This window comes from Calonectris borealis, chromosome 26, assembly GCF_964195595.1.
Source record: "Calonectris borealis chromosome 26, bCalBor7.hap1.2, whole genome shotgun sequence".
Taxonomy (NCBI): domain Eukaryota; kingdom Metazoa; phylum Chordata; class Aves; order Procellariiformes; family Procellariidae; genus Calonectris; species Calonectris borealis.
The window spans coordinates 7,235,258-7,261,819 of NC_134337.1; the positions used below are offsets into that span (position 1 = coordinate 7,235,258).

The following is a 26,562-nucleotide window of genomic DNA, read 5'->3' on the forward strand; positions in this document are numbered from 1 at the left end:
CATACTAAGTCTTTTAGCAATTGTAAAAGAACAAGATTAATATATCAATAATGACCTGTTGTCCATCTAGGCTTCACCTTCCACCATTATGCTTTTTGCCATGGACTGTTGCGTTTCGCTCACAGGATGTAATGTGAGGAACTTAGCGTGGTTTAATACTTGATATTTGAAACTTTCCTTTTTAGCTATGTACAATGGAAATCCTACTTCAAGTTTTGGAAAGAAAAGCTTTGTGAAAACAGGACTTACAGCCTGCCTTGCACTAGGGCTGAAGAATCATAGCACCCTAGCATTAAACAGTAATACGGTACACATTTATTTAAGAACAGTTTTAATTTCAGGGACTGAAATCACAACTTCACTTTAACTGTGTGAATGATCTCAGCTGGCTCTTCAATGCTACAGAAGTGGCCCAGTGAAACTTACACCCAGTTACAAATGAAAACTATGATTTATTTAAAAACTGTCTTCCACTTTTTCCAAGACAACTTTTTCACAAACAGCACAAGACCTGTTTCAGTTTTCAGTACACCATCAGAAGTCCATAACAGGTAACTTTTTTGGTTGTTCAAGGGGTACTTTTGAGGAAACTTGTCAGTTTTTATAATCATTTACCTTTTCCTTGTCATACACTGCTCTAGATCAGGTAGTTTGCTCTGTAAACACCTGTATGACATGGGAATTATAAAAGCAGCAAATGAGGTTTAAAAAGAGCATAAGAAAAGTACATGGGGAAGCTTAGTCTGCCTAAAATTAATTGTTGGCTCTGCATAATTTGGATCAGCCAAAACCTATGTTTACGCAGGGATAAGCCCACTGGAAGTGGTGTACATCTTAGTGTTCCTATCATGCTAAAGAAACAGGAGTAGCATCCATTTCAATAGTATTTTTTTGTTTCATTAGTCAGGACCTGCTTTATTCTCTCTAGGAAATATTAGGACAGACCAAGCCACATCTAGAGCAGTGGCAATGCATGCAGAGCAATGATTTTTTTCAGTTATATATGTTCCAGGGAAACAGTTTAGTTTGAAAAGCATGTGATATATTACAAAAAAACACCTTTAAGGATTATGTGGAGTCTGTTTTGGGGATTTTGGGAATGCTTGGTCCCCTCAGTCTCCGGCACAAAAAGTCACTCATCACAAGTGCATAAGGAGTCTCATTTATCACTAAGCAGAGTCTGTTTATAGGAGCAAGCAAATGAAAACTGAAGTCCTTAGTCCAGTTTTTCCCTTACATAAACTTTTGTTCACAGGTCTTATCTTAGAATAAGTTGTCTTCAGCACAGAGGAGATGAAACATGGTGTCAAACAGCATAGCAACGGCTAACTTCTCTTGGCTTTCAGCACCCTACAGTAACAGCCCCTTTGAGCAGGCCTCAGCTGCAAGCCAAGGCTGAGCATCACAGGTCCCAGTATTTCAGCATGTCATGCACTATCACGAAGGTGTTTAATTACAGGGCTACAGCTGGGATCCTTACCATAAAGCATACAAGACTCCTCACACCAAGCACTGGTATTCCAATACGCATCAAGGGAGCAGAAGTGCATGAACAGTGCTCACCATAGGATCCACACTAGTATATAGTGAAGACCAACCCTCTAAACCACATGCTGCATTAAGGACAACAGTGGAACCCTTCTAGTCGTTAAATGCTAACCTGTCTTCCCATTCAGCTGGAAGAACTGATTTACATAGCAAAGAGCTTTGCTCAAGGGTGAGGCTCTGCCATCCAACTAACAAGAGGTGTTGTTTTCAACCTCCCCAAAAAATGTTTCTGTAAATTCCATGGATGGTTTGGAGAACTGAGGGAGTAATTGAGCTTTTTTTTTTTTTTTTTTTTTTTTAAATTAGACCTAATTCCCTATCTCTCCAAGTCTCCTCTGTGCCTGAAGTCAATTTTTTTCTGGATAAAATACTGAAGTTTTATCACAGGTGAAGCCAACTCCTGAGGAGAGGGTAAAGCTTGGTTTGTAACTAACTTATGCCTAATTCAAAACTACTACAGGAACCTTCTTAGTCACAAGCTTCAAGGCAGATAACAGACCATACCCACTCCAGTCCACACACACCTTTGACTTCAGCAGAATCAAAGTAATGCCAGGAAGGAATTTGGACTGTGAGTTTATAAAACTATTCTTTTACACAGTTGACTCCAGAAGCTTCACCAGTTGGTATGGGGACAGTGTGATGTAAAACCTGATGATCCCATCCAACTGTAGTGAGCAAGGCATTGTCTGAAGGAGACCACGATAAGCCTTTTACAAAGTCTCGATGAGAACGGTTTCTGAACCTGGAAAACATGAACACTGCATTAGCAATAAAGCATTGTCACCAAGAGTTTATGGGCTTGGGCAATTCCTAACTGCTAGTTTGTTAGGATGATGCTCCCCTATTTAAGGAGTACTTTCATCTTCCACTCAGCATATGGATAAAAAAATAGCTTACTGAGAAGTCAACAAGACAAACAGCTACAGTAGTGAATACATTCTGTCTAGTACTTACACCTCTGAGAGGTCTGAATCAAGAACAGCTACTGAACAGTCTTCACTGATTGAAGCCAGTAAGGGTGAACTAGGGGACAGAGATGAGACCATGGTTAGAACAATCAAATACAAGAAAGCTTCTTAGGGATAACCTTTTGAAAAGCACATTTCTTAGTGAGCCTGACCCAGGTACAGTGAATTAACAGACACCAAATCTTACAAAATTTTTTTCATCATCACTTGGAAGGTTGCCAACACACTAAGCAAGAATATTCTATTGGCGTTGGAAAGCAAGTAATCCTTCTTCAAGCAGAGGTGACTGTAATTAGAAAAATCCCCACAGTGATTGGGGTCAATAATTCTGAATACTGCAAAAGTGTTTTCATGTACATTCACATGCTTCTTCGCAAAAGTGAGACGTTGTTTGGTTTATTCTATTCTTCACTATCAATCTTCTTGATAAAAAGACCAAAACTAGTACTCTCACAGGTTTTACTCTAAAAACAAATAAGGCTTTTAAGTGTATGTAGTCACACATTCTATGCCAGTATATCAACTGTACCTATGTGCAGAAAATGCAAACCCCGTGATACTTCGGGCATGCACAGTGGAGCTGAGGGCAGAATCAGGATTCTTTGTGTCTACTAGTGCAACTGTTCCATTTTCATCACCTTTAAGAGAGGAAGGGAGAATGAGGTTATTAGCAAAATTGTCATGTGAAAAGAAAGACCTTGATTTGTCTGGTGAAAGTCAAATAATAAGATCACTTCTTACCCAAAGCAAAGATGTCACTTTTCTGTGGATGCCACATGACTGAGGTAGGGAGGTGATTACAGGCACTGCAAACTGCGAGTAAATAAATTGGCATGAGCGTGAAAAGAGTCAGTAAAAGGATATTCCTACACTATCTCAGTCAGCACTGCTACGGCACTAAGAAAATATTTAAAAGCTTATTGTACTTCTGTGCTTAGTTTTAATAGGCTTTTCTGCCCAAATGGTCAGATTGCTAGAGTTGAAGTTAGACATAGTGAAATCAGGCATAAAATAATTTTTTTCTTCCAACAAAAACTCATGCACAAGCAGTGACTGCATACAGAAACATACCAATTCGAGTAGCTGGTTTCGGGCATCTGGTGTCCCAGAGTAAAGTTCTGCTGTCCTATAAATCCAAAGTTAATGAGAAGGTTTTTACAATTTCTTTGTGGCAGGGGGTAAGCATAAACTCAGATACACTGCAGAACTGCTACTGACCCGCATTCAAACCCACACCACCTCCTCCTTTGTGTTAAAATGATACTGCCATTAACTGCAAGTTAGCTCCTTCAGTCATCCCCAGGACAGAGCTGGGAACTCCCACATTTTAATACAAACCTGTAGAAATCAGCTTGGTAAGCTGACTGGCAACTTATCAGACCAGAACATTGAAATAGCACAGGTATGCAGCTTGTAACACAATAGGTGGTTTCTCAGTATGTGCATTTAACTGTAAATAACTAAAATAACACTTTTATCGGGTAGATTTAGACAGAGAGAGCGCTTTACCTCTGCACAGGACAGGAACACAGTGTCCTTACCAGGACAGGAAGCCACACATGTCACTGAACCGGAGTGAGCTATCAAAAGCACAAAAGGATAAAGAGCCTCAAAGATTGTATCCAACTTTCCCACATGTTCCCAAGGACCTCTGAAGGCACAACAGTATAACAAATAATAGTTTATGCCCAGATACAAGGTTAACTTCTACTCAGCAATAGCCAACTGCTTCCTACCAAACCGATGAGCTGCCAAATCCAACCAGAGCCACTGCAGACAAGTCCCTGTGACGTGCATAAGCTTGAGAAAGCCTCTCCAGAGAAGAGGTCGGTTACCAAGGGGCCGGGGGGGAGAGGGTCAAGCAAAGTACGGTCTCTGCTGTGGCTAGAGATCACAATACCGCATCTCTAGAAAGCGGCATCTCCAACAAGCTGTTGTTCAACACAAACACGGGTTAGGAGACCACACGATCGTATGCAGGTTGAAGAAAAATTTCAGTACAGAACAAATACTCTAAAATACACTTAGAGATGCAAGGCAAACCAAGCCTTATAGCATTCATTTTGTGGGGAGAAATGAACAACAGACAAAGAAATAAGGCTGTGCCAGAAACTCCACAGACTGGCAATCAGATCACGGCCCCGAGTGAGGTTTGGCAGATGGGAGATAACCAGCGATGCTGCAGGACTGAGCTCAGCCTGCAGCAACCGGTGAGGGGCCAGGAGGTGCTGGGCGATGGGGTCGGCGTGGCACTCACCTCTGTAGGAGTGCAGCACCGTTTGCTGTGGGAGGTCCCAGACCTTCACGCTGTGGACAAGAGCGAGCAGTCAGCACCCGGCACCGGCCCTCGCGCGCAGCACCCAGGCTGGCGACACTCACCAGAAGTCCCTGCCGCCGCTGATGGCCTGGGTGCTGCTGGCCAGGACGGCCACCGTCATCACGATGTCATCGTGCTCGTATTTACAGAACTTGTTGACGATGAGGGTTTCGTTCTCGTCCAGCTCCCACAGCTCCACGGCACCTGGGGGGAAGCGGGGAAGGGCACCCACCTCAGCTGGGGGGGTACCCACCTCAGCGTGGGGGCCCCGGGGGGATTCCCGTTGCTTACCGGAGTCGGAGGCCACCAGGATGCCCCTGTCAGCCACCCAGCGCAGGTCGGCGACGCCCGCCTCGGTCTGGACGCCGGCGGTGCAGAAGCCCTCGCTGGGGGCGCGGCGGGGGTCGGCGAAGACCCAGAGGGAGCCGGCCCAGCAGCGCCCGCTCAGCCCCGAGGCGCCCAGCAGCAGGGCCCCGTCTGCGGGAGAGGCGGGGGGAGAGGCCCGGTGAGAGCCCGGCCCGCTCCCCCCCTCCCCGCTTCCCTCCCCCGGGCCGGCGGCCCGCCCGCGGCCCCGCTACCTGCGCGGTAGTGCGCGCCCTCCAGGTGCCGCTCCATGCAGGCGGGCGCGTTGGGCGGGATGTTCCACTCGGGGCCGGCCGCGGCCGCGGCCTCCCCGCCCGCCGGGGGTGCCGGGGGCGGCGGGGGCTGCTCGGGCGGCGGCTCCTCCATGGCGGCGGCGGGAGCGGGGCCGGCGGCGCCCCCACGTGCTCCCGCGCCGCGCGCCGCGCCGCCTCTCGCGAGAGCGCCCGCCCCGCCCCCCGCGCGCGTCTCGCGAGAGCTTTTCTGCCGCCATCTTGGTGTGGAGGCGGCCGGCGGTCACCGGGACGAAGGGGGTTGTGCCGCTGCCTGCCCTGTCCCGCCCGCCATGCTCTCCCGCCTCGTCCTCCGCGCCGGTGAGACGGGGGGAGGAGCGCCGTCTCCCTGGGGTGGGGGTGGCGGGCGGGGGGTTGTCTTGGCTGAGCTCTGTCCTGACGCGCTCTCTGCCCCCCTTCTTCCCTCAGCCCCGGCCGCGCTGAGGAGCCTGCCGCCTCCCGTCACCGTGGGGTGAGTACGCGGGGCGCGGGCGGCCCAGGGGCCTGGCGGGCAGCGCTGAGGGCTTTGACCTCCGGCTGAGGCCTAGCGGCGCCTCTGGTGTGCCCGGCGGCCCGGCCGGCTGCCGTCCCCTCCTAGAGACAGGCTGCCTGAGGAGGCCTGGGAGCGCCTCAGAAACCTACCGGTCGTTGTTTTTAAATAACGTTATTCCGGGGTTTTGTCTTTATCCTTCTAATTAATGTGGGCTTATAAAATAGTTACGGTCGGAAGGAACCTCTGGAGGTTATCTGATCCCACCCACTTCCTCAAAGGAGGCGGGTCTAATGGATGCCTCCCTATTTAATTGGAAATGTGTTTGGGTCTCATCTAAGGGTGGGTTTTTTTAAGAAGCTTAATGGAAACTTTCTCATTATTTATAGTGTATTACACATCACAAGACCACTGCATACAACTCAGCAGTGTTTGGCTCCTTTGCCACCTCTGCCTGAGAAAGGAGGAGAAGTACGTTATGGTTTGATCCCTGAGGAGTTTTTCCAGTTTCTCTATCCTAAAACAGGAGTTACAGGTTAATGTATACTTTTTTTTAAAAAAATGTGTGTTTAGTTGTGCTTATTTAGTTCTGTCCACCACTTCTGGCTGCTGAAAAGGTAAAATATTAGGGAAAATTATTTTTTGCATATGCAGAAGGAGGTTGTGGAGAATGAGCCAGTGCAGCACTTCCTGGCTCTAAAGCTAGGCACCCGTGGTTTAAATAAAGGCTACAAGAATGTCGTGAGCTTGATCTTGCAGGGAGATTTATTTGCCTGCTAACCCTCAAAACCTGTAAACAGAGATTTTTGCCTGTTTCTGAATGAGCAGAAGCAGCAGGTCCTATGCAATGTGCAAGTTGCTTCTGCTTCTGGTGAGCGCCCTCAGGGCACCCGTCCCCTTGGTGGTGTTGGGTTTCTACTTTTTGTCATGGTAAAAGAGAACACTTCCTGATCTTCTTGTAAGCCTTAAACTAGCTGCCTCTCAGTGAGCAGTCAACTAGCTTGACTTTAGTGAGCCTCTTTATGCTTTGTACAAATAATACTGCTTTATTTTTTTCTTTAGGGCCTTACATGTTGGGAACTGGACTCCTGCTTTACTTTCTCTCTAAGGAAATCTATGTAATTAACCACGAGACAGTTGCAGCTGCCTGCATATTATCAGTCATCATATATGGCATAAAAAAGTTTGGGTCTGATGTAGCAGCTTTTGCTGACAAACTTAACGAGGTAATAAAAGAATCCACAATCTAACTTTGTAGTAGTTTATAACTCTTCTAAGTTACCTGCTTAAATATTTAAAAGAATACTGTGTCCAGGCTGTTGTAAAAATCTGAGTCTAACATCTTCAGAATGTTGCTTAAAAAAGGTATGTTTTAGATCTTATGTTGGTATTGTTACATAAGTCTTCAAAAATAAACCATCTCATACCAGCACGATTGATTGTGAACTTTAATTCTTCTGTCTTGCCATCCTTTAACCTCAACCCTGGCACAATCCAGTTTAGGCAGACATTTCTCAAATCTTAGTGCAGCATTTCAGAAGTGAATTACAGATCACTTGTTTTCCTTGCATCTTACTTTCATTCTGAAGCATATTTTTTGTTTCTTCTTCCAGGAGAAAGTTGCTAAAGCTTTATCTGTGAAAAATGAGGCTATTAAAGATCTTGAGACTGCCATTGAACAGGAGAAGAAGGAGCAATGGCGGGTTGAAGGCCGCAATTACCTCTTTGACGCTAGGCGGGTACGCAGTTCCAGCTCTATTGTTCACTTCCACTGCAGTCTCCGCTATGTAATCTGCTTGCCTCTTAAATTGCTAGCGAGTAGCAAACCATTTACCCTCTGTGTTTCGCAGACAGGGCCAGTTCCACCACCTGATCCAGTGACTTTTGCTATAGAATGTGTTCTGCTGCTATTTTGTATTCTTGCCAAACTTTAACACTTTGATTTCATCTTCTGTGTCTAGAATAATATTGCAATGTTGCTGGAAGCTAATTATAGAGAAAGATTGCTGACAGTGTACAATGAAGTAAAGAAAAGGCTGGACTATCAAGTGGCTCTGCAGAATTTAAAGCGCCAGAAAGAACAAGATCACATGATTCAGTGGGTGGAGAAAAATGTTGTTCAGAGCATCACACCTCAACAGGTACTTGCTTTTTTTTAATCTGCTTTACATTTTAGTCTGTAAAAATACTTGCTGTCCAGTGATTCTGGCTTAAGCCAGAAGATGATAGGTCATCTTTGGGTGACTTCCAAACATGGCTGCAACACGTCCCTACTGCTGAGTAAGAGCTAACAAGCCCAGTTACTAGGTGTTGCTGGTGGTTTAAGCTAGAGTCACATGTGATGGTGGTTGTTGCAGCCTAGTGCTAAGCTTGGGATAAGATGCATAGCTAACAGGTCAGGGAACTCACTTGTAAAATTCTCTGAGTAAGACCATGGCAGCTTAAGATCTGCAGATGAGCTCTAGATGTCCTTTCTTTTAAGGAATGAAGCTGAGAACAAAAAAAAGAAAATATGTTCCTAGCACTGCATGCAGATGCTTTAAGGCAGGTCATTGTTTGGATTTGAATCTCTGGCTTCATGACCTATAATTATATCCTTTTTAATCTGTAACTCATTTTATGGGTCTAAAAAGGAGTATCTAAAATGCGTTAGAATGCATATTTTGCTTGCTTAAATGTCTTTTCATAAAGTCTTTCTTCTGAAAGCTGTTTTCCTTTCATTTGCAGCAGAAGGAGAGTATTGCAAAGTGCATTTTGGACCTGAAGGCATTATCGAAGAGTGCACAGGCAGCAGTGTAACTACGTCTGATTCCACTGACAAGTCTCATTACTTACTGTTGGAAACTGTATGATTCTAAAGTATCATTAAACAAACAAACAAACAAACCACTCTGCTGTCTTTCACTAGCAGTAGCAACGGTAATTTTCTTTGTGTGTTTGAAGTGGCTAGATCGGTCGCACAAACCACTACGGTTAGTTTATAGTGGGGGATTATTTGCAACCACAGTATGTGTGATTGTGTTTGGCTCCTTGTTTGGTCATGAAGACTTCCAGAGATAAGATACAGAACTTCACAGTGAAAAATTATGGTGGTAATACAATGATCAGTTTTTGTTTTAGAATTCTGTGTGATAATGACCTATAGATATATCTACTGTAATTGTAAACATGTTCTAAAACCAAAATGAGGGCCAGTGCTCCCATTCACCTAGTCCAATACTTGGAGGTACTCTGAATTAATGTCCTTGTTTTAAAAATGAACTGAAAAAACCACTTCATAACAAAGCTTCAAGTAGTGATGAAAATGTCTTCCTGTTCTGTGGAAAAGAGGAAGCAGCTGGCAGGAAGGATATCAAAAGCTACCGGAAAACTTGTCTTCAACTGAACTTGCCAGTATTAAGTTTAAAACTGTGAAATGGCTAAGTTTATGGTGGTTTAGAGGGTGGGTTTTTTTCTGGATTTTCATAGGAAAAAAAAGTTGCTTGCTTTTTTTTTTTCTCTTTTTTGAGTAACAAGGAAAATAGTTTTATGTGTATTATGATAACATACAGTATAAGCCTTTTCATTTTCTTTTTATAGGAAACTTTTTCCCTGAAGGATTTTGTTATATCTCAAATGTCTCAGCTGAGCAAAGCACTTACCTATGTGTAATCTCATCCTTTCTGTGTTGGGAAGTGATGTATTTAGTAAATAAACCTAAGTAAGCAGACTAGGGTGTGCTTACATGCCTCTTTTATATGGATTGGTACTACAGTAGGGAAATGCTTATTTTTAGTGGACTTAGTAAAATAGCAGTTTTCTACACTTTTCAATACAACAGTTCAGCAAAAAAAGGTGTTCGTTAGGGGTAAGAACCTTTCTTAAAAGTAAGCTAACTTAAGCTGAAGCTGGCTGACTTTTTTTAGATCAACAATTCCTGAGAATGCAGGTGTTTTCATAGTTTCCTGTTTCTTGTTTGAAAAAAAAAAAAAAGTGAAGTTGCTCAACTTCCACATCTGTGTAACCCCACATTTGAATGATACTTGAGCTTTAACTACTTTGACAGAGGTTCTTTTCACAAAGCAAATGGTTAAACCGCTGTGCTAAGGCTTCAGGAGTTCTCTACCAGCAGGTGGGCAGCAGTTCTATGGTGCAAGGTAAGATGGAGCTGTATCCCTTATGGTCGTTTCTGTTATTACTGTAAACAACGCACTTTTAGACTTGGTGCGGGACACTGGGAGGTCTTAACCGTTTGACTCTTCTGGAATGTGGGCAGCAATGGGCATGCAGTAGAAAAAGATGACGGCAACAGAGGGCAGGATGTGTCCTTTCATGTTGTCGGCAATACTTTCATGTTATTCACACTGTGCAGTTTGCAAGCCATGTAGCGAGAAATACCAGTAGTAGTATAGTAGACTGGTATTTCCCTACCTTGAAGATTCCACCCCCAAATTTGAAGAAAGTTATCGTTCCTGCTTTGGTGGAAAAAGTCAGTCTAACTTGAGAAAGAAAAACTTAAAGGGGCATTTTGTTAAAGCTGCTTCTGATTATGAAAATGCTCATAAAGTTCACTCAGTTCTAGCTGCTGCAAAAATAATACTGTGGGCACTTTTCTAATTATTAAATATACTCCATCCTCCTGAAAGAAGGCGGCGTGTTCATCACAGTGTAGTGAACACGCGTGTGCGTGCACAGGAACAAGACGTTGGGAAGTAGGATTCATGCCGAGTCATTGCCGGGTTTGCTGCTGTGGCTTTGTGCCAGTTTGCATAAGATGTCTGAAGCATTGATAAAAACTAAATAAAGTCTGTGAGGTAGAAGAGGGTGATAGGTTTGTTTTGCTCTAGTGTGTGTGTACGTATGCATATATAAATATAATTTTCTTTTCCCCTCCCCTCCTTTTAGCCTCTTTTACTGTTCATTAGTGTTTGGAGAGAATGGGAGGTGGTTCCTCAAAAGCAAATGCAGGTATTTTCTTCTTTAAAGAATTTTCTTAGATGCAGTATTCTCGACTAAGTTGATATCGCCCTGACTAAAAAAGGGCTGCTGTGGGCGTAGCTTAGCAGGAGATGTATGCATTTGGGGAAGAACTGCATGGCTGCCAAAGGCTGCTGTGGGACAGTAATAATATGAATAAATTTTTCTATCTGGTGTTTCCACTCTCAGTCCTCTGCTAGAGAAATGTTATACTTACAATAATACTTACTTGAATAGGTGCATGCTTCTATGTAGTTCTTGTTGTAGTGCTTGTAATATTTCTGGAGAAATTATCATGTTTTAAAACCAGTTTTTGATTTTTTTTTTTTTCCAATTCATTTCCAGTTACACCAGAACCCATTTCCACTACTGTCACTGTACATACCACTGTATATACTTCTGCGGCTGACTTAAAAGCTTCAGAATTCAGATGCTGGATTGATAAGTAAATGCTCCACCTTTATTTCTTGACTTCAAACATGGAGTTCCCTGAGACTGCAGACTCCTCCTGTAAGGAGGAGTTATATTACATATAACTCCTCCTGTAAGGGAGGAGTTATATGTAATACACTTTGTCTTGAGGGTTTTAAAGGGTTGCTTAGAATTTCCTAGTCTGTGCACTAGATATTTAATTCATAGTGATGCTTAATGCAGATATGCACCTTTTAATCTCCTGGGGCTTGGGATAAATGATGTATTACATTTCGTAAAGTTTGTTGAATTTGAGCACTGCTGATTTTTCAACACCTCTGTTAAAACTGGGGATTCTGACACTATTTTCTGTGTATCAACAGCCATGAAATACTCTACATATTGCTAGCCTTTATCTCTGGCATCCTGTTGACTGTTGTGGTTTTTGCAATCATCTACCTCTTCAGAAGACGTAAGTGGAGGGAGTCACGGCTGCATGATGATCCAGACCTCGTGGCAGAGAAGTGCTTAACGTCTTGTGCTGCACATCTTAATACGGATGGTGCTAAGTTTCCGTGCTCTTCGGCCTGCATCTTGCAGCACTAGGGTTTCGAAGTAACTTCTACGGAAGATACTTTGAAAGAGGCTCAAATGATGTCTCCTTTGAGTAATTAATGTATTGATGAACAGGTCATTCCTGGCAGTAACTCCTCCTGAATCATCCCAGGGGCTGTTTTCATGGAAGAATTAACTTTAGCACTGATGAGTTGTGGTGGTTTTTGTTGGTTGTGTTTGTTTTGGTTTGTTTTTTTTTCATCCTAACACTGGCTGCAGGAAGTTCTCACCAAATTCATCAGCTGCTTTCATCCTAGCCACTTCCAGCAGGTGGCCAGGGACTTGGGCTACCCTCCTACTTGGGCTGCCAACTGCTCACTTTGCAGTGAAGGGCTGTGACAGGTTTTACAAGCTACATCGAAGCCATGCACTCTCTGGTGCCACTGTCACCCCACTCTTGCGCCTCTCTTGGGCTGCTGTCTCCAGACACGGAGCAGACAGCTGAGACTGGTATCCCTCTCCTTCCTAGACTATAAGAGATCCCACCAAAATTTACAAGAGCAAGTTCCCTCCCAGAGAGTGACTGAGGAATCTGCTAAGGACATCCAGGTAAAGGTCACAACTATTACTTGCAATACTTTATGCAGAGACTTCAGATTCTTGATAGAATGGTAAATATTAATTTAGGAGGGGGAGAAAAGAGGTTTGCTCTTGGAAGACTCAAGTGTTAGTCAACAGTTCTTTTGACTAAGGAAAAGTGCTTTCTTTTGTGCATCCAGGGCTTCAGCCTGTGTTTGCAGGGAGTTACCCGAGGAGGTACCTGCACAGTAGGATCTCTGTTATCACAGGGCTCAAATGCCATACTCCCCACATATTTCAAGGGTTCTGGGGCTAAACTAAACCACTAATTACGCAGGTTAGGGGAAAAGCTTTTTAAAGGGGAAGCATTTCTGCAGTTTTCCTTCATGATATTGATTCTTTGGAAGCCCCTAATGCAGAGTTGACCCAGGCTAACAATTGGTCTGATCCAGCGTAGCGTTTAGTATGTGCAGGGAGAGACTGTGACTGCTTATGGTGTGTAGTGTTGAGGACAAATTAAAAGCAGGAAATTCATGCTGAAATGTGATGCTTGCACACTCTTTAATGTTTGCGGCTTCTTTCACATCCCCAGAATGAGGTTGCCTACACCACTCTGGTCTTCCAGCGGAGTCGGACACCGACAGCTGTGTGATGATGAAGTTCCTAGTGAAATGAAGATGCTTGCACTTCCTGCACATCAAATGCTACCAGAACATTGTATCAAGGCCTATAGTGCTCTGAGAAATGCCAGCGCTGCCGTATGTAACATCAGCTCGTTTTATAGTTATAAGGGAAAACTAATGTCTCCTATTCCAAACTGCTTGCCAACAGTTGTGGACAAATTGCTTTTTATACTGTGTTTCCTCATCTGCAGAAATCTCAGTGAGTCCTTACAATACACTTGTGAAGTTTCCATTTGTGTGTTTGCTATTGCTTTGAACTACCAATGAGAATTGAGAAATTGAAATGTTTCTCTGCATTTATTCATGTCTGTGCCCTTGTTTCCCTTTTCTGTCACTGACTATAGCATTTTTCTTGTTTTTTGATTGCCAAGTACTCTGATTAGTTATTTTCTGCTTTTTGAAGTTATGATAATGAAATGTTTGTAGGCAAATGTCTGCTTCCCAATTGGGTCACATAAAAGAAATGCGCAATCACAGCGTAACAGTCAAAATTTCTGGAAATGTTCATTCATGTGTTATTACACAGAGTGTTCTAAATATACTGTAAAAAGTTAAAAATCACGCCCTTTTCATAAGCTGGGGAATAAGCTACCATTAGTGACTCAGCCTTAGCAGCCCTGGAGAGGTTTCTCTGCATGTTCCTGTGCCCATGGGTGGGAGGTCTGGTGTCCGAGGAAGTACAGTGATCTCCATCTGTGGTACAACGCTTCTCTTGCAAGGCTGCATCGGAGCCAAGTTTCCTGCTGCCTCAGGCCTCTGGGCTCCAGAAGTCTCCTTGTTTCTGGTCACCAGAGAGTGTCAGATTCTGGCAGGTATTTCTCTTCTCTGAAAATGCAGATGGTTGCGTGCGTGCTATTGTAAACAGCTCTCTAGAGGAATCTCTTAGGCAGGGCAAGTGCCTCGGGTCCTACAGCCTCCTGTGCGCTGCAGCTGAAGAGAGCAAGTCTGACATCTGAAGGCTTCGGAGGAGTGGGGCTGGATGTGCCGCCTGATGGCAGCACGAAGCCACAGATGGGCAGCTGGATTTAGCTCAGCTTAGACTGGTGCGGTTGGTGTCTTTCCAACAGTTAGCAGAGCAGTGGCTCCACTCTGCCAGCTCCGTTGGGTTGTCCTGCCTTCGTGACTGCAGAAGCTGGTGGAAGTCCGGGGGACCACTGAAACGCAGGTGCACAAACACCATTACATTCTGAAACCTGGCTTGAGAGGTGTCCTGGCTGCTGACTGTTTTACAGGGTCAGGAGTAGAACTTGTGGTCTTTTGCTGTGTCTGCTCTCATCTCAGTCTTGGCAGTTTTTTCAAGCACTATTTAATAGAGACAATACTATATTATTTCTCAAAAATGTGCAGCTGCTGAGAGGTTCATGAGGGATGATTGTAGTTGATTCACAGTTTTTTTGTTTGTTTAAAGTTAATAACAATGTTAGTCTGCTGCCTGACAGCAACTGAGAAATAAGAATGTCTGAAAATTTACCTGGCTTGCACAAATGTTACTTCACCATACCAACAAGCATGCTACCTTCCTGTGTTACTGTTAGATCCTGGGTTAGAAGTGCGAGAAAAGGTGACTCACCGTAGGCTTCCCCCTGCTGTCCCGGAGACCAGCTAGGATGTTGGGGTTTTCATGTAGGTGTTTCCTCACTGTGAGTTGCGCTAAGACTTAGCACAACCATTTCATGTACTTTGTGAAATGCTGCCAACCAGTGCAGCAATTTTGTGTGCCTGCCTAGAGAGCTGAGTGTGGTATAGCCCTTGGAGATGGAGGCTGATAGAGAACCTCCGTTTGTTGCATCGCTGCTAACAAGTCCCAGACTCATCCCAGAGCATCCGTCTGTCTCTCCCTTTCGCACACCAGGAGCTCTCCATAGTCATACGCAGCTTTTAATGGTAGCCATCAGCCAACTCTTTGTTTTATAGACAGAGGAATTTGGGACAACTGTGTTTGCTAATTAGAATAGAGGAGATGGTGTGTGTCCTCTGTTTCTCTATTCTGGTTCTCCCATTTTCACTATTTCAGTAGGTTTCTACTAGAGATGTTTGTACTTTTGGTCTCCCTAAAGACAAGCTTTCAGAGCAGGAATTTGCCTGGGTATGGGAAAGTCCAGTACAAATTGTCCAACCCTGGGAGGGTGGGTGGAAATGGCTCACAGGTTAAACGGTGCTTTGAAGGATGCATGGACAGTAGTGGCCTGTGATATTCCCTGGCATTATTGACATCTGCTTGCAATGTTAAAAGGATGGATTATTAGAGCTACACCGATGATGTTGATGTGACTGTCGGGCTGCATTTCCCTCAGCCAGCAATGAGTCAGCTCTCGCAGGAGAGCTAAATCCTTTGCTCTCCCCGAGTGGTATTTGTATACATGCGCACTGTTGGTATGTGCCTTCACCCATCTTCACATCTAGTTTAAGCATTATTCAGCCTGTTTGATCTCTGTCTGGAGCTGAATGGCACAACTATTTCCAGAGTAACTGCTGGAAGTGAGAACCAGGGACCTAGACCTGCATGAACGTTTTCCAGCCAGCACCACCACTGGCAGAAGCCAGCTGATGAACCCTCTCCCACAGCAGGGCGAATGCTTCTCTGGTTGCCCTATGGAGACAGGCTGGGTCCAGCCGTGGCGAGCGTCTTGCTTCATCACGAAAAGGTGAGCTGTTGCCCGGGGTTCCCTCTCGGGGGGCTGAGCAGCGTCAGTCAGCTTGCTGAGACTGCTCTCCTTTGCAGCTTTCCTTCAGAAGGCAGGACAGCTTCCTCTGCTCTCAGTCCTCTCTGTTTCTGTTCTTTCTCCATATCCTTATGCCTTGTTCTCTTGGAGTTTGTCAGGCAGCCTGCTAGGAATTTGGTGCGGTGTTGCTCCCTCTTTTCTCAATTTCTCAAAAATACATAGGCAAAGTTTGCTGTGCATCATTCTAATGAGTAACTTTCTGCTCTTTAGGTGGGACCTGTTTTTCTGCTGAAAGCAATCAGCTTTATCAACTGATAATGAGAGATCATGTAGCAAAACTCTGATGTACTTATGCAGTGACTTCCTTTGCTGGCCTGTTTATTACTAGAGTCGAACTATGTAACAGGGCAGAGCTTTGGCCTGTGACAAGGGTTACATCAGATAATAAATTGAGATGTCTGATCTCAGCTAAAGGAGCAGATGCCAACACTTTGAGATAAATAACAGAATGATGCACTCCCTTTTCTGCTTTTTCTAGACCATTTTTATTATTTAAAGATGGAGAAAAAAGAGCCTGGCCTTTAATGACGTATTTTCAGCTTGACCCTTGTTCCCCGAAACCAGACTGTGTGAGCTGTGGTGTAATACTTACTGCAATTTCTGTGCCGACCTAGTCAGGACACGGACTAAAACAGCATGGAGATTTCATGCAGGCTGCTTTTTTGATTGTCATGGGAGATAAGCAGGCTGAATTAATATAAAATCCATCTAATATTTATTATTATTCATGAAAATGTGACAACACTGACTGCAGCACAAGTTGACCAGACTCAAATTTACTCTAAATTGCCAGAGAAGACAAAGAATGTAAGAATAGTCAGTGAGGACATGCCTTGATTGCGAGCTGCTGTGTTACTGACAACAAAGAACACGTTTATTCTATTTTTCAGTGGACCCAACCAATCATTGTGTAAAAAACAAACAAACAAAAAAACCCAACCAAACAACAACAACAAAAAACACTGGGCAAAATTTTTCTTAAGTCTCTCTTCTGTATCTTGAAATTATTTAATCCAAAGACATATATAGACACATATTTACATACACCTTTAGAGTAGTCTTCAGATCTGTTACAGACTGCTACAAAAAGAGCAATTGTTCTTCGGGTTTACAGAGGAGACTTGCAGCAAATTACATTTAAATCAGGTGTTAGGAAAAGAGTTTGTGACTGTAGGGAGAATTAAGCATGGGAATATGCTGTGCAGGAAGAATCCCCCAAATGGATGAGTTTTAGTAACAGATTAGGAAAATGCATCCTTGATGGTTTTGGGATAGTCGATTCTATCCTTGTTCAGGTAGCTGGGGGAGGAGGGAAGAACTTAAAGAAATAATTAGTTTATTTTTTGACAGTCATCTCTTCCTGGCACGCTCCCCTGTGCCCAGCATATCTCACTAATGAATAGCTTCAGTGTATTCGGCAGTTCAGCTCTTGCCTGGTGCTCTATGTCTGAGGTCAATTTTGCAGGCTTCTGGGGTGAGCATTGTCTTGGTTTAAAAGCAATGAAAGTCTCCCACTGACAGGATCTCCCCCAAAGAAGAGGAGGGTCACTGAAGTCAGTGCAGCTTCTGGCCTTTCAGCGGAGATGGTCAGCAGTGGGTGAGGTAATGTCACAGTGCAGGTGGAGGTGTCGCAGGAGATGCTATAGTTTTATTGGACAGGCGCTACTGGACAGAAAAAAAAGTCAGGGCAAGTCTGTCTGTGTGTAAGCAAAGGGCCTATAACTGGGCAAAAAGAAAATCAAAATTATAACAAAAAGACTCCTCAGTCTTGAGTTAAAACTAGAAATGAACAGGCGCTGGTTTTACCAGCTGGTCCTGGATCTGAGCCAGAGAACTCGGAGCAAGAAGTCTGCCTTGTTAACAGTGCTTTGGGTCACTGGTCTACCAAATAATGCTCAACCCAATAAATAAAAACTGGAAGGTCCTGTTAAATGAAGATTTGCCTGGAAGGTCTGGGCTTGGTACAGTAACCACCAAGCAGAATTCTCTGGGGTACAATAATGCAGAAGATCGTAAATGATCCTTTTGGGCTTAATGTCAAATATGCATCAGATTGAGTAAGAGGAGTTTGCGCTTATCGTAAAACAGTTTGTGCAAGAGAGGCAGTAGATGAAACAGAACACACATTTTCCCATGAGTTTCTTAACAAAGCAAAGTGGTTTATCAACAGTCTGGTATATACTGGCAGGTCAGCATTCATTCTACATTTATGACTGTTGGTCTGTTGTTTGCTCTGTAAGAACTGGGTCTGGTTTTTTGCACAGGATATAGGTCCTTAAAATTAAAAGGTACGTGGTTTTGAACTTCTTTATCTTGCAAGCATAGACAATGGGGTTCATGGCAGAATTGGCATGGGATAACAGGATTCCCAAGTACATTAAATACGGAGGGATCCGACATTCAGGGTAAAAATAGGAAATGCAGTTTATAATGCACAGAGGCAACCAGGATATTGCGAACAGGAAGAGAACAAGTGCTAGAGATTTGGCTGTCTTGAACTCCTGTCCATAAAAAGCTCCTGTCCCTCTCACATTGGTTGTACCTTGACTTAGCTTTGTCCGGATGATGTAAAAGATTTCAACATACAGAGCACACATGATGAGCAGAGGGACAAGGGTCCATGTGAAGAAGCCAAAATATACCATGTAATCCATCCTCATCACGGAGGTAAATTGACACCTCAGAAAGTCAGAGTTTTTTTGTTCTGATTTGTTCCATCCAAACATGGGGACTAATCCTACCAGCAGAGACACAGACCAGCACAAACCCAGTGCCCACCAAACTCTTCTCTCTGTAGTGATTATTTTATATCTGTTGGGGAAGAAAACCCAGGTCGTGTTAAACAGAAGTGTTTAAAATAGTTAAGGATGGTTTCAAGAACTCACTACAGTTTCATTGTTGCAAAACGAAGCATTAACTTTTTTGGGGGAGGAAACCAAATCTTACTTTGAGACAAGCCCTAATTCTTCATTTGTAACAATTACTTTACAGCACCCATAAGAAGAACTATGCTTAATTTCCCCTCTTTATAATTGTATATTTTCAGCTATTTTGCTTCTTGTTTCATTATGATCTTAGTGCTCCTCTTGCCTAGGTACCGCTTTTCTACTATTAGCAGTCCTATCTTATTTCTCAGCTTCCTTGGGTGTACCTTACTCTTTACATTTGGCTTATGCCATTTGTAGGACCAAACTGTTCTTGCACTCTTCAATTTTATAGGTCCTTTCCCCTTAAAAAATATGACTTCTTTCATGCTTGAGGTTATGCTTTGCATTTCTAGCTTACGTACTTTTCCATTCAAATATAAAAAGTGAATGACTTCTTAAGTTAGCCCTTAATAAGTCTGTTACTTCTTTTGTATTTTCAGCAAACACTAAAAGGAATTTTCTTTAAAAGACTAGCCTCAGAAACCCAAGGAAATCTATAGTATTCTCAGCATCCTGAGCAATTACAAAACATCTGAATAATTCAACTGTTTGACCACAGGCTCATCCTGTGGCCAAATTCTGATCAGCAAAAACACCGAGCTCTCAGCCTCGCACAAACACCCGCGGGTCTGTCCACGCTGCATTACTAACTGCAGGGAGTGGCTCCTGCTCTAGGAAGCTCGTCTTGGGTGGGCTTTTAGGCACAGGTAATTTCTCCATGCGCAAGCATGCACCTAGAGTAAATATTTGTTAGAAAAGGGCCAAGTTAAGGAGGAGAGAGGAGATGGCACCCGTGGGGCAGAGGCTGGGCATGGGAAAGCTGGCAGGAGCGGGGCGAGCGGAGGGGCCCGTGCTGGTCCAGTGCTCACCTGGTTGGCAGCTTCACTCGCAGGTACCTGTCGATCGCAATGGCCAGGAGCGAGAGGATGGACGCGTTGGTGAAAACCACCATCAGGCAGCACATAAAGAGGCAGGTGTAGAAGTGGATGCTGATGCCCAGACTCACCACGATGGCCAGGGGCATGACGAGAGTCCCCACTGCGATATCAGCCAGCGCCAGGGAAACGATGAAGTACAGAGTCGTGTTCTGAAACGTCGAGTTCAGCTTCACCACCCAGATGACCAGGATGTTACCCAAAGTGGCAAACAAAGCAACCAAGCACTCGGTTCCGATGTAAATCCCATCCAGGCTGCTCAGCACCAGGCTGTCATTTGGCATGGCGAGGTGCTCCCACCCTGGCTTGAGCTGCAGAAGGGAGCATGGGCATCAATGACCGTGTGTGGGATTCGTCCTCGGTGTCTGGTGCTCAGTTATTCCAGTGACTCTCCAGTATGCAAACCTCTTCCAGTATTTCACGTCCTTGGCACTTGGGCAGCAAATCAGCTGTTGTCTTTCCACAGAGCTGCAAATACCTTAGCATCCAGGAAACGTTCCCCTCTCTGGACACACCTCCTGAAGTTCACAGCATCCCTTCAGCAGCCTGGTATCAGTAAAGTACTTTTGGAAAGCTATTTTGAAGGAAAAAAAATGGAAAAGCTTCCACAAGCCTGCTTACCAGCAACCTATAAATAAATACTTTGAACTGCTTCCTCTTCCAAGCCACAGTTTTGTAAGTGGGAGAACTGTAACCAGAGTTGACTGTGCAAGGCTGCCACTTATCAATCTAGATAATCACTCTGCAGTCACTATAGGAAATGAGGCAGTGCAGGGGATGTTAGAAGGGTGTTTAGTTAAATTCCAATACTTGATTTAATTCAGGGTATATAATTTCAGTTAAGGCCCTAAGGTGGCTGAAAAATGCTCTTTGCTTGGACTTTTCTCAGTCTGACAAGAACACTCGTAATGCAGGGGACGTTTTCAGTGAGAACCCTCATTCCAGGTAGAAATCGGTATGACAACCAACCAAGTCATGTTCAGAGAGCGGCATACTTTCTTATGCTTTGTTTATGGAAGATGGAAAAACTGGGGAAAGGTGTGGGAAGTGATGGGAAGTGGCGGAGCGAGGGTGTGAAAGCTGTGATCGGCTTGCTGCGGGTGAGCCCTGCAGTGCGTGATGCCTTGCTCCTTGATGTGGGTCTGCAGTGAAAGAGCTGCTCCCATTTCAGATGAAACTGAGGAGAGATGCAAACATGTGAGCTCGTGTCAGCCTGCGAGTCACAGGGTAACCTGGCTCTTGGGCAAACAGAAATGCACGCTTTCCAGGAATGAGCAAATAGCAAGCGAACGATTAGGTGGATGGTGCCATATTAGTGTAACGAAGCCCTGAGCAAATATGGATGGTGTTCGGTTTCCCAGACACTGAGTCCTCCATCTCTTCCACCCAACTTTCTGGCAAAACTGAGGATGCGGAAGTGAAATCAGCCCTGGGAGGAGACAGAGCCAAAAATAAATGAGACTTCTTTATTCTCTGCTGTCAAAAGAGTTGGACGAATTCCGCTTCCTTGAAATGGATGTAAGTGCTTCTTGCTCCCTGACTGGAGGGTGTTTTGGTAGAATTACTGCTGGGAGAATGGTGAGCTGTCTACAGACAGTCCCAGTCTGCAACTGAACTTGGCTGTGCTGGTTTTCTAATGAAATCTGACACAGGATATCTGTGGGTGTAGGAGATAAATTGAGGAGAGGCATGTGAAGGTCACAGCTGGGATGTATGCTAGGCTTTCATAAGCTGAATGAGTTACTTCTCTGGGAAGTACCTGGGAAGGAGCGGGCAGCTGGCACTTCGCAGCTTTGAGCAGACATAGGAAATGTCTCTGTCCTCCTGGCTGCCGGCCGTGCTTGGGCAAGAGGGCTCCCCGCCTCCTGCGCTCGCTGTGCATCTCCTCTCTTGACCTCACTGCCAGCTTCCTTTTCCTGTCATCTGCTCCTGTGGCTGCAGCCAGATGCCTCTCGTAGACAGCTACTGCAAAGCTGGTTATAGGGGCTTCAACAGGGCCCACCCCACTCTGCCTGCTGTAAACGCAGCTCCTGAGAAGAACTTGGTACTGCGTGGGACCTTAGGGGAGCAGCTTGTGTAAGAGTCAAAAGAAAATGTTTCTCCCTCCATTTGCTCACCCAAAATCCAGCTGAGTGTCTTCACATTTGCCCTCCCCACCCCTTCTTTGTGTCAGGGGAGCGGACTAGATCACTCAAGGTCCCTTGGCCCTGTTTTCTCTGATGCTACACCTACACTGCATGTAGTACAGGCTGAGCAGGCTTTAAAGAAGCTCAGAGACAGAGCAATCTAGCCACAGTGCCGTATAGCTGTGCATCGGCTAATTCACCCTGCTAGGCAGTACAGAGCACCCAACTGGGGAGGACATTGTGCATTTGGGGCTCAAATAGACTAGCAAAATTACCAACAGGTAGTCCCTGTGGTTTGCTCATAGTGTGATGCTGCCACTGTATAACGTTGACTGTTCTACGAAAGCATACATAAATGTGTTGAAACCTCAAGGAGACAGAAAGAAAGATGTTATGGGTTTGTTACAGAAGATCTGATAAATGGATCTTCATGGACAATTTGCTCTGCTCATCTTTAACGAGTGAGTTGTGTATGCAGGTCAGAAAGTGTGCAAAATTCTGAATGAGGGACTTAATTTAAGGCAGATCAGGGAGGAGCTGGCTTCTGACCTGGCTGTTAGAGGGGAAAAAAAAAAAGAATTCAGCCCAGCATTTCTTAATTTTGGTTTTAAACAGCCTCAGATGTCCAAAATGTTAGTAGGCAGCCTGGATGTGATCTGTATCATGATGGAGTCTGTTGTTGGGATATTTGCAGTGGTGGGCAGTACCTTGGTGATCTGGGCAGTGAAGCTGAATGCAGCTCTTCAGAAGACCACCACCTTTTACATCGTTTCCCTGGCACTCACTGACATCGCCATGGGGATCTTTGTCACACCGCTGGCTGTCACGGTGAGCCTGGGAGTCGTCATTTGTCTCTACTCCTGCCTGTTCATGTGCTGCCTGACGATCTTTTCTAATGCCTCGATCCTGTGTCTCCTGGCCATCGCAGTGGACAGGTACCGGAGAGTGAAGCTGCTGACCAGGTGAGTCTGGGCGAAGGTCCCATCTCATCACCTTTTCCCCATTTCTCTCCTCCTTTATATTTTCCTTCTCCCTTATTGGCAGCATCGTAGGGCTTCCTGAGCATCGTTGGTTCTCTGAGAGGTAAAGGCTCCCAAAGCCCAGGCAATGGAGCACCAGCAGTCTGGGCACTCCTGGAAACTCAGCAATGCCTGAAAACCTTAAGCTACAGAGAGTCAGGGGAAGGTTGCTCATAAATGTGTATATTCTTGAAGTCTGGATAAGGTGGTGGTCTTTAGGTTTTCCCCTGGGAGAAACCATACTGCTCTACTGTTGTGAGTTAAAATGAACCAGTATTGCTGAGGAAGCGGTTTGACTCTGCACCTGTGGGTTCTCATTTAAAAGGGATCGATGACCATTTGGAGGTTCCCCTGTAGTTTCAAAATACATTTTAAATATCAGAAGCTGCTAAGGACCAACTGCACTGAACTGTGCTTAACTCGAATTAGACCAAGCAAAAATGAGTGCTTAAAAGCCCAAGCTCCTGAATAATGTAGTTCTTTTTTCTGAAAAATCGCATCTAATATGGCTGGTGCTTCCTGCCCACCCAGGTACAGGGCAGCCATCACAAAGGAAAGGATTTGTGTGATTCTGGGACTGTGCTGGTTTGTGGCCGTGCTGGTGGGGCTGGAACCAGCACATGGGCAGCTCCAGCTACATCAAGTGTCACTATTTGGCTGTGATGAGAACGGATTATGTGGTGTACTCCAGCTTCTTTGCCTGGATCCTCCTTCCCTTGCTTACCATGTGTGCCCTCTACACCGAGATTTTCTACATCATGTGGATAAAACTAAGCCCAAGCTTAGCAAGTCCTCCAGGAGGAGGAACAGTTTGTGGGAAGGAATACAAAATGGCCAAATACCTGCCCCTCACCCTCTTGTTTGCAATGTCTTGGCTGCCTCTGGGCATCCTGAACTCCATTTCGTACTTCTGCCCCTCCTGCGACACCCCGCAGCCTCTGAAGTACCTGGGCATCCTGCTGTCTCATGCCAACTCACCCATGAAGCCCGTCGTCTATGCCTTCAAAATACAGAAGTTCAAAGAAACCTACACTTTCATTCTGAGGACTTGCATCCTGCCCCAGAAGTCGGAGTCGGTTATTTCTAGCGCAGAGCACACAGCGGAGCAGCTGGGAGCGAGCACCATCTGAGCTCATCGGTCTGCCCGGGCTGGATACAACAACGGAAACAGCGTGGGAGCAACAAGAGTGGGGTGAAAGTGGCACAGACACCAAGACTCTTTCTCAGATCATGCATTCTGGAGCAACGATTGCGTGTACATGTCTGCGTTCAGCTAATTAAGCTCTGGGCAGTGCAATGCCGAGCTCAGGTTCCCAGCTAACTCCCAAAACAACGAAACTCCTCTGCATTTCCGAGGCAAAAGGTGTGAGAGGTTTGGAACAGGGCGAAGTGCGGGGGAGAGACGGGTGTTGCTCACGCTTACGGGCGTTCTGCTCTGCTGGTGCAAAGCCTTCCCGCCCCGGGGCGGGCGGGGGGTCCGGCAGAGCCCGGGCTCCAGCCGGCGGCTGCCGGGAGGTGGCAGCGGTTCCCCGCGGGTGCCCTGCCGAGAGGCGGGCTCTTGCTCACCCCCCCGGGTACCCCTCTCCCAAGCCCCGGCCCTCTCTCTTGGGCTGGCCCAAATCTTTCTGCAGCTGCTGGGTGAGCTGGGGCAGGAGCCACCTCTGCAGAAGCTCCGACTGACCATGCAATGCGGCGCAAGGCTCTTGCACGCAGCCCAGGAGCGCGGTTGACTCTAGCAGGTTGACAGGAGACTGACATGAGCCTTTGGCACTACTTTTGACCTCCTAACGGCTCTTCCTTTGAGAGTATTTGCTTTGCCTGTTCAGCTCTATTTAAGGAAACTGTTTCTCAAATTGGTGGAGCTACGAAGAAATGCTCTGGCACGTTGCCACAGAACAAACCTCTCTATAAATGCTAAGGTACTATAGGAAGAAGCCAGACCCTGGCTGCCAGTTCTCTGGTTGCACAAAGAGCAGCACAGCAAAATGCAAATGCAGTCAAGAGGACCCAGGCCTGGGCGGGGGGCTCAGAGGCCAGCTGCTGGCAGGAGGGTGCTTCATGGTCCAAAAATACTCTGACTTAGCAAAATGGGGCAGCAGCACCTGCTTGTGGAAAGGTGCTTTGGAACGGAAGGAAAACGAGCAGCCTTTGCGCAAGGTTTTGTTTGCCATAAACAGCCCATAAAATTTAATAGCATTGGATCATCCCATAGCTTTTTCTTAGAAGGCAGGTGCTTTCCCATGGGGACCCTGTTTCTGTCTAAAAGATGCCCACAATGCTGCTGATCCTACCAGGGCACAGGCTGCTGGGTTTCTTTTTGTCTGTCCTTTTTAGCGGCTGTGGACTGGAGACTGGACCCATCTCCACGTGCCTGCGTAGGTGTGTAACCTGGGACTGGAAACCTGCTGCTGAGCAGAGGGAAGGGGTCTTGCTTTGTACCCAGACTGTGCGGTACACCGAGCCCACGTTTCCCGGCCTGTAGGAGTAGTGAGAAGTACTTCATCAGCTCCTTTCATGACCCTCAGGCCAGATCACACAAGGGGCTGCTGCAGCCGATACTGTGAGAGGAGGGGACCATCGCCTTCCCAACAGGTACATGACTAATCCGTGCTTTCGTTGTCCCAGCTCCCCGTGCTTCTAAGGAGAAATAAAAGACCCAAAGGAAAAAAGCCCTCTGGGCCCCTGATGCAGCTGCGGGCGATGCCATCGAACCCAGCTGAGCTGCACCTGCCCTGACTGGGGCCGAATCGGGGCGTTTCCGCCCAGCACCCCCTGTTCCCACCGGGTTCCTGCCGGGGAAGGGACAAGGTGCACTTAGTTTCTTCAGATGCTTCCTCCGCCCGGCAGCATCTGTTTCCTGTCCTACGTATGAAAGGACCGGGTTGCCGGGCTGCTGCGACTCCTCTGTCACCAAAGGAGGACGAGCCTGCGCCCTTCCGCTGTCTCTGCCTGGCACGAGCGCGGCTTCGCCCCCAGCCCAGGGGCACCCGGGGGTGCTGCGGGTGCTGCATCCCTCCTCGCGGCCCCGCATCCTCCTTCCGTGGGCACTCGGCTCTTCTCCCACTGCCCTCCTTCAGCCCCAGTGTCAGGAAACACTGGGCTGGAGGTTTTTAGGGCTTGCAAAGTGATTAAACACTCCCTGCGCAGAGGAGCCAAATGGGGCCGGGGCGTGGGATCAGGGAGCGTTTTGGCGCGGAAATCAGCTCTGCCCTCCCCTTCTCCCTATTTATTTACAGGCATCCAACCCCAGATCCCGACCGAAGGGCTCCCTCCTTTACTTCTCTACCAAACGGCTCTCCCATAAGCATGCGCTGTGCTCCCGCCGAGAGGCTTAGGGAAACATATGGCTGAGCTCAGGCAGCAGAACTCTGTGCATCGGTGCTAACAATCCTCTGCGTACCGCTGCTGATGGCTATACTCTCCGTGTGTGCGCATGTGTATACATATAAATATATGCTGCTGTAATATATAATCCTTCTGCTAGTTGTGTTGATGTGGTTGGAGTATTTCGACGCCTTTGCTGCCACATACAGTGGAGGAAAGGACCAGACCCCTCTTTGTTTCCCACTACCTTTCACCCCCAGTCCTGCTGCGTGGCACCCAGCCGGCTCTCCCGTCCCCTGCTCCTGCGGGTGCAGGCTGCAGACTGGGCTCTTGGAGCCGGGGCCGCCCTCGGAGCGCTCGCAGCCC

At 46.1% G+C, this 26,562-nt stretch overlaps 5 protein-coding genes across 5 annotated transcripts; 3 read left to right on the forward strand and 2 right to left on the reverse strand.

Annotated features, from left to right (window-relative positions):
• Positions 1-314: 314 nt before the first annotated feature.
• WDR77 (WD repeat domain 77) lies at positions 315-5,588 on the reverse strand. Its single transcript, XM_075174357.1, has 10 exons — positions 5,415-5,588; positions 5,128-5,313; positions 4,899-5,040; positions 4,777-4,826; positions 4,029-4,099; positions 3,591-3,645; positions 3,261-3,332; positions 3,049-3,157; positions 2,506-2,574; positions 315-2,293 (listed from the first exon to the last, which is right to left on the reverse strand). Exons 1-10 carry the CDS (start codon positions 5,563-5,565, stop codon positions 2,134-2,136), a joined length of 1,065 nt encoding a protein of 354 aa, XP_075030458.1. The 5' UTR covers positions 5,566-5,588; the 3' UTR covers positions 315-2,133.
• Positions 5,589-5,649: 61 nt separating this feature from the next.
• On the forward strand, positions 5,650-8,844 carry ATP5PB (ATP synthase peripheral stalk-membrane subunit b). Its single transcript, XM_075174361.1, has 7 exons — positions 5,650-5,789; positions 5,898-5,940; positions 6,348-6,493; positions 7,021-7,184; positions 7,572-7,697; positions 7,920-8,099; positions 8,686-8,844. Exons 1-7 carry the CDS (start codon positions 5,762-5,764, stop codon positions 8,755-8,757), a joined length of 759 nt encoding a protein of 252 aa, XP_075030462.1. The 5' UTR covers positions 5,650-5,761; the 3' UTR covers positions 8,758-8,844.
• Positions 8,845-9,103: 259 nt separating this feature from the next.
• On the forward strand, positions 9,104-13,483 carry C26H1orf162 (chromosome 26 C1orf162 homolog). Its single transcript, XM_075174360.1, has 5 exons — positions 9,104-10,905; positions 11,260-11,359; positions 11,709-11,797; positions 12,410-12,489; positions 13,052-13,483. Exons 1-5 carry the CDS (start codon positions 10,875-10,877, stop codon positions 13,109-13,111), a joined length of 360 nt encoding a protein of 119 aa, XP_075030461.1. The 5' UTR covers positions 9,104-10,874; the 3' UTR covers positions 13,112-13,483.
• A 4,578-nt stretch (positions 13,484-18,061) lies between these two features.
• Positions 18,062-20,011, reverse strand: ADORA3 (adenosine A3 receptor). Its single transcript, XM_075174358.1, is given in 3 exon segments — positions 18,062-18,114; positions 18,117-18,676; positions 19,662-20,011. Coding segments are annotated over 3 exon segments (963 nt in total).
• A 334-nt stretch (positions 20,012-20,345) lies between these two features.
• Positions 20,346-24,250, forward strand: LOC142093306 (adenosine receptor A3-like). The gene is given in 3 exon segments (XM_075174362.1): positions 20,346-22,815; positions 23,404-23,496; positions 23,498-24,250. Coding segments are annotated over 3 exon segments (939 nt in total). The 5' UTR covers positions 20,346-22,474; the 3' UTR covers positions 24,003-24,250.
• Positions 24,251-26,562: the final 2,312 nt, after the last annotated feature.

Excerpts from the sequence above, each read along its gene's own strand:
- WDR77 (XM_075174357.1), bottom strand. The coding sequence starts at position 5,565 with ATGGAGGAGCCGCCGCCCGAGCAGCCCCCGCCGCCCCCGGCACCCCCG. Across the intron at positions 3,158-3,260 it reads AAGTGACATCTTTGCTTTGG|GTGATGAAAATGGAACAGTT; the intron begins GTAAGAAGTGAT and ends CCTCTCTTAAAG. Across the intron at positions 2,575-3,048 it reads TTTGCATTTTCTGCACATAG|TTCACCCTTACTGGCTTCAA; the intron begins GTACAGTTGATA and ends TCTGTCCCCTAG.
- ATP5PB (XM_075174361.1), top strand. The coding sequence starts at position 5,762 with ATGCTCTCCCGCCTCGTCCTCCGCGCCG. Across the intron at positions 5,790-5,897 it reads CCGCCTCGTCCTCCGCGCCG|CCCCGGCCGCGCTGAGGAGC; the intron begins GTGAGACGGGGG and ends TTCTTCCCTCAG. Across the intron at positions 7,698-7,919 it reads ACCTCTTTGACGCTAGGCGG|AATAATATTGCAATGTTGCT; the intron begins GTACGCAGTTCC and ends TTCTGTGTCTAG.
- C26H1orf162 (XM_075174360.1), top strand. The coding sequence starts at position 10,875 with ATGGGAGGTGGTTCCTCAAAAGCAAATGCAG. Across the intron at positions 10,906-11,259 it reads TTCCTCAAAAGCAAATGCAG|TTACACCAGAACCCATTTCC; the intron begins GTATTTTCTTCT and ends ATTCATTTCCAG. Across the intron at positions 12,490-13,051 it reads AATCTGCTAAGGACATCCAG|AATGAGGTTGCCTACACCAC; the intron begins GTAAAGGTCACA and ends TCACATCCCCAG.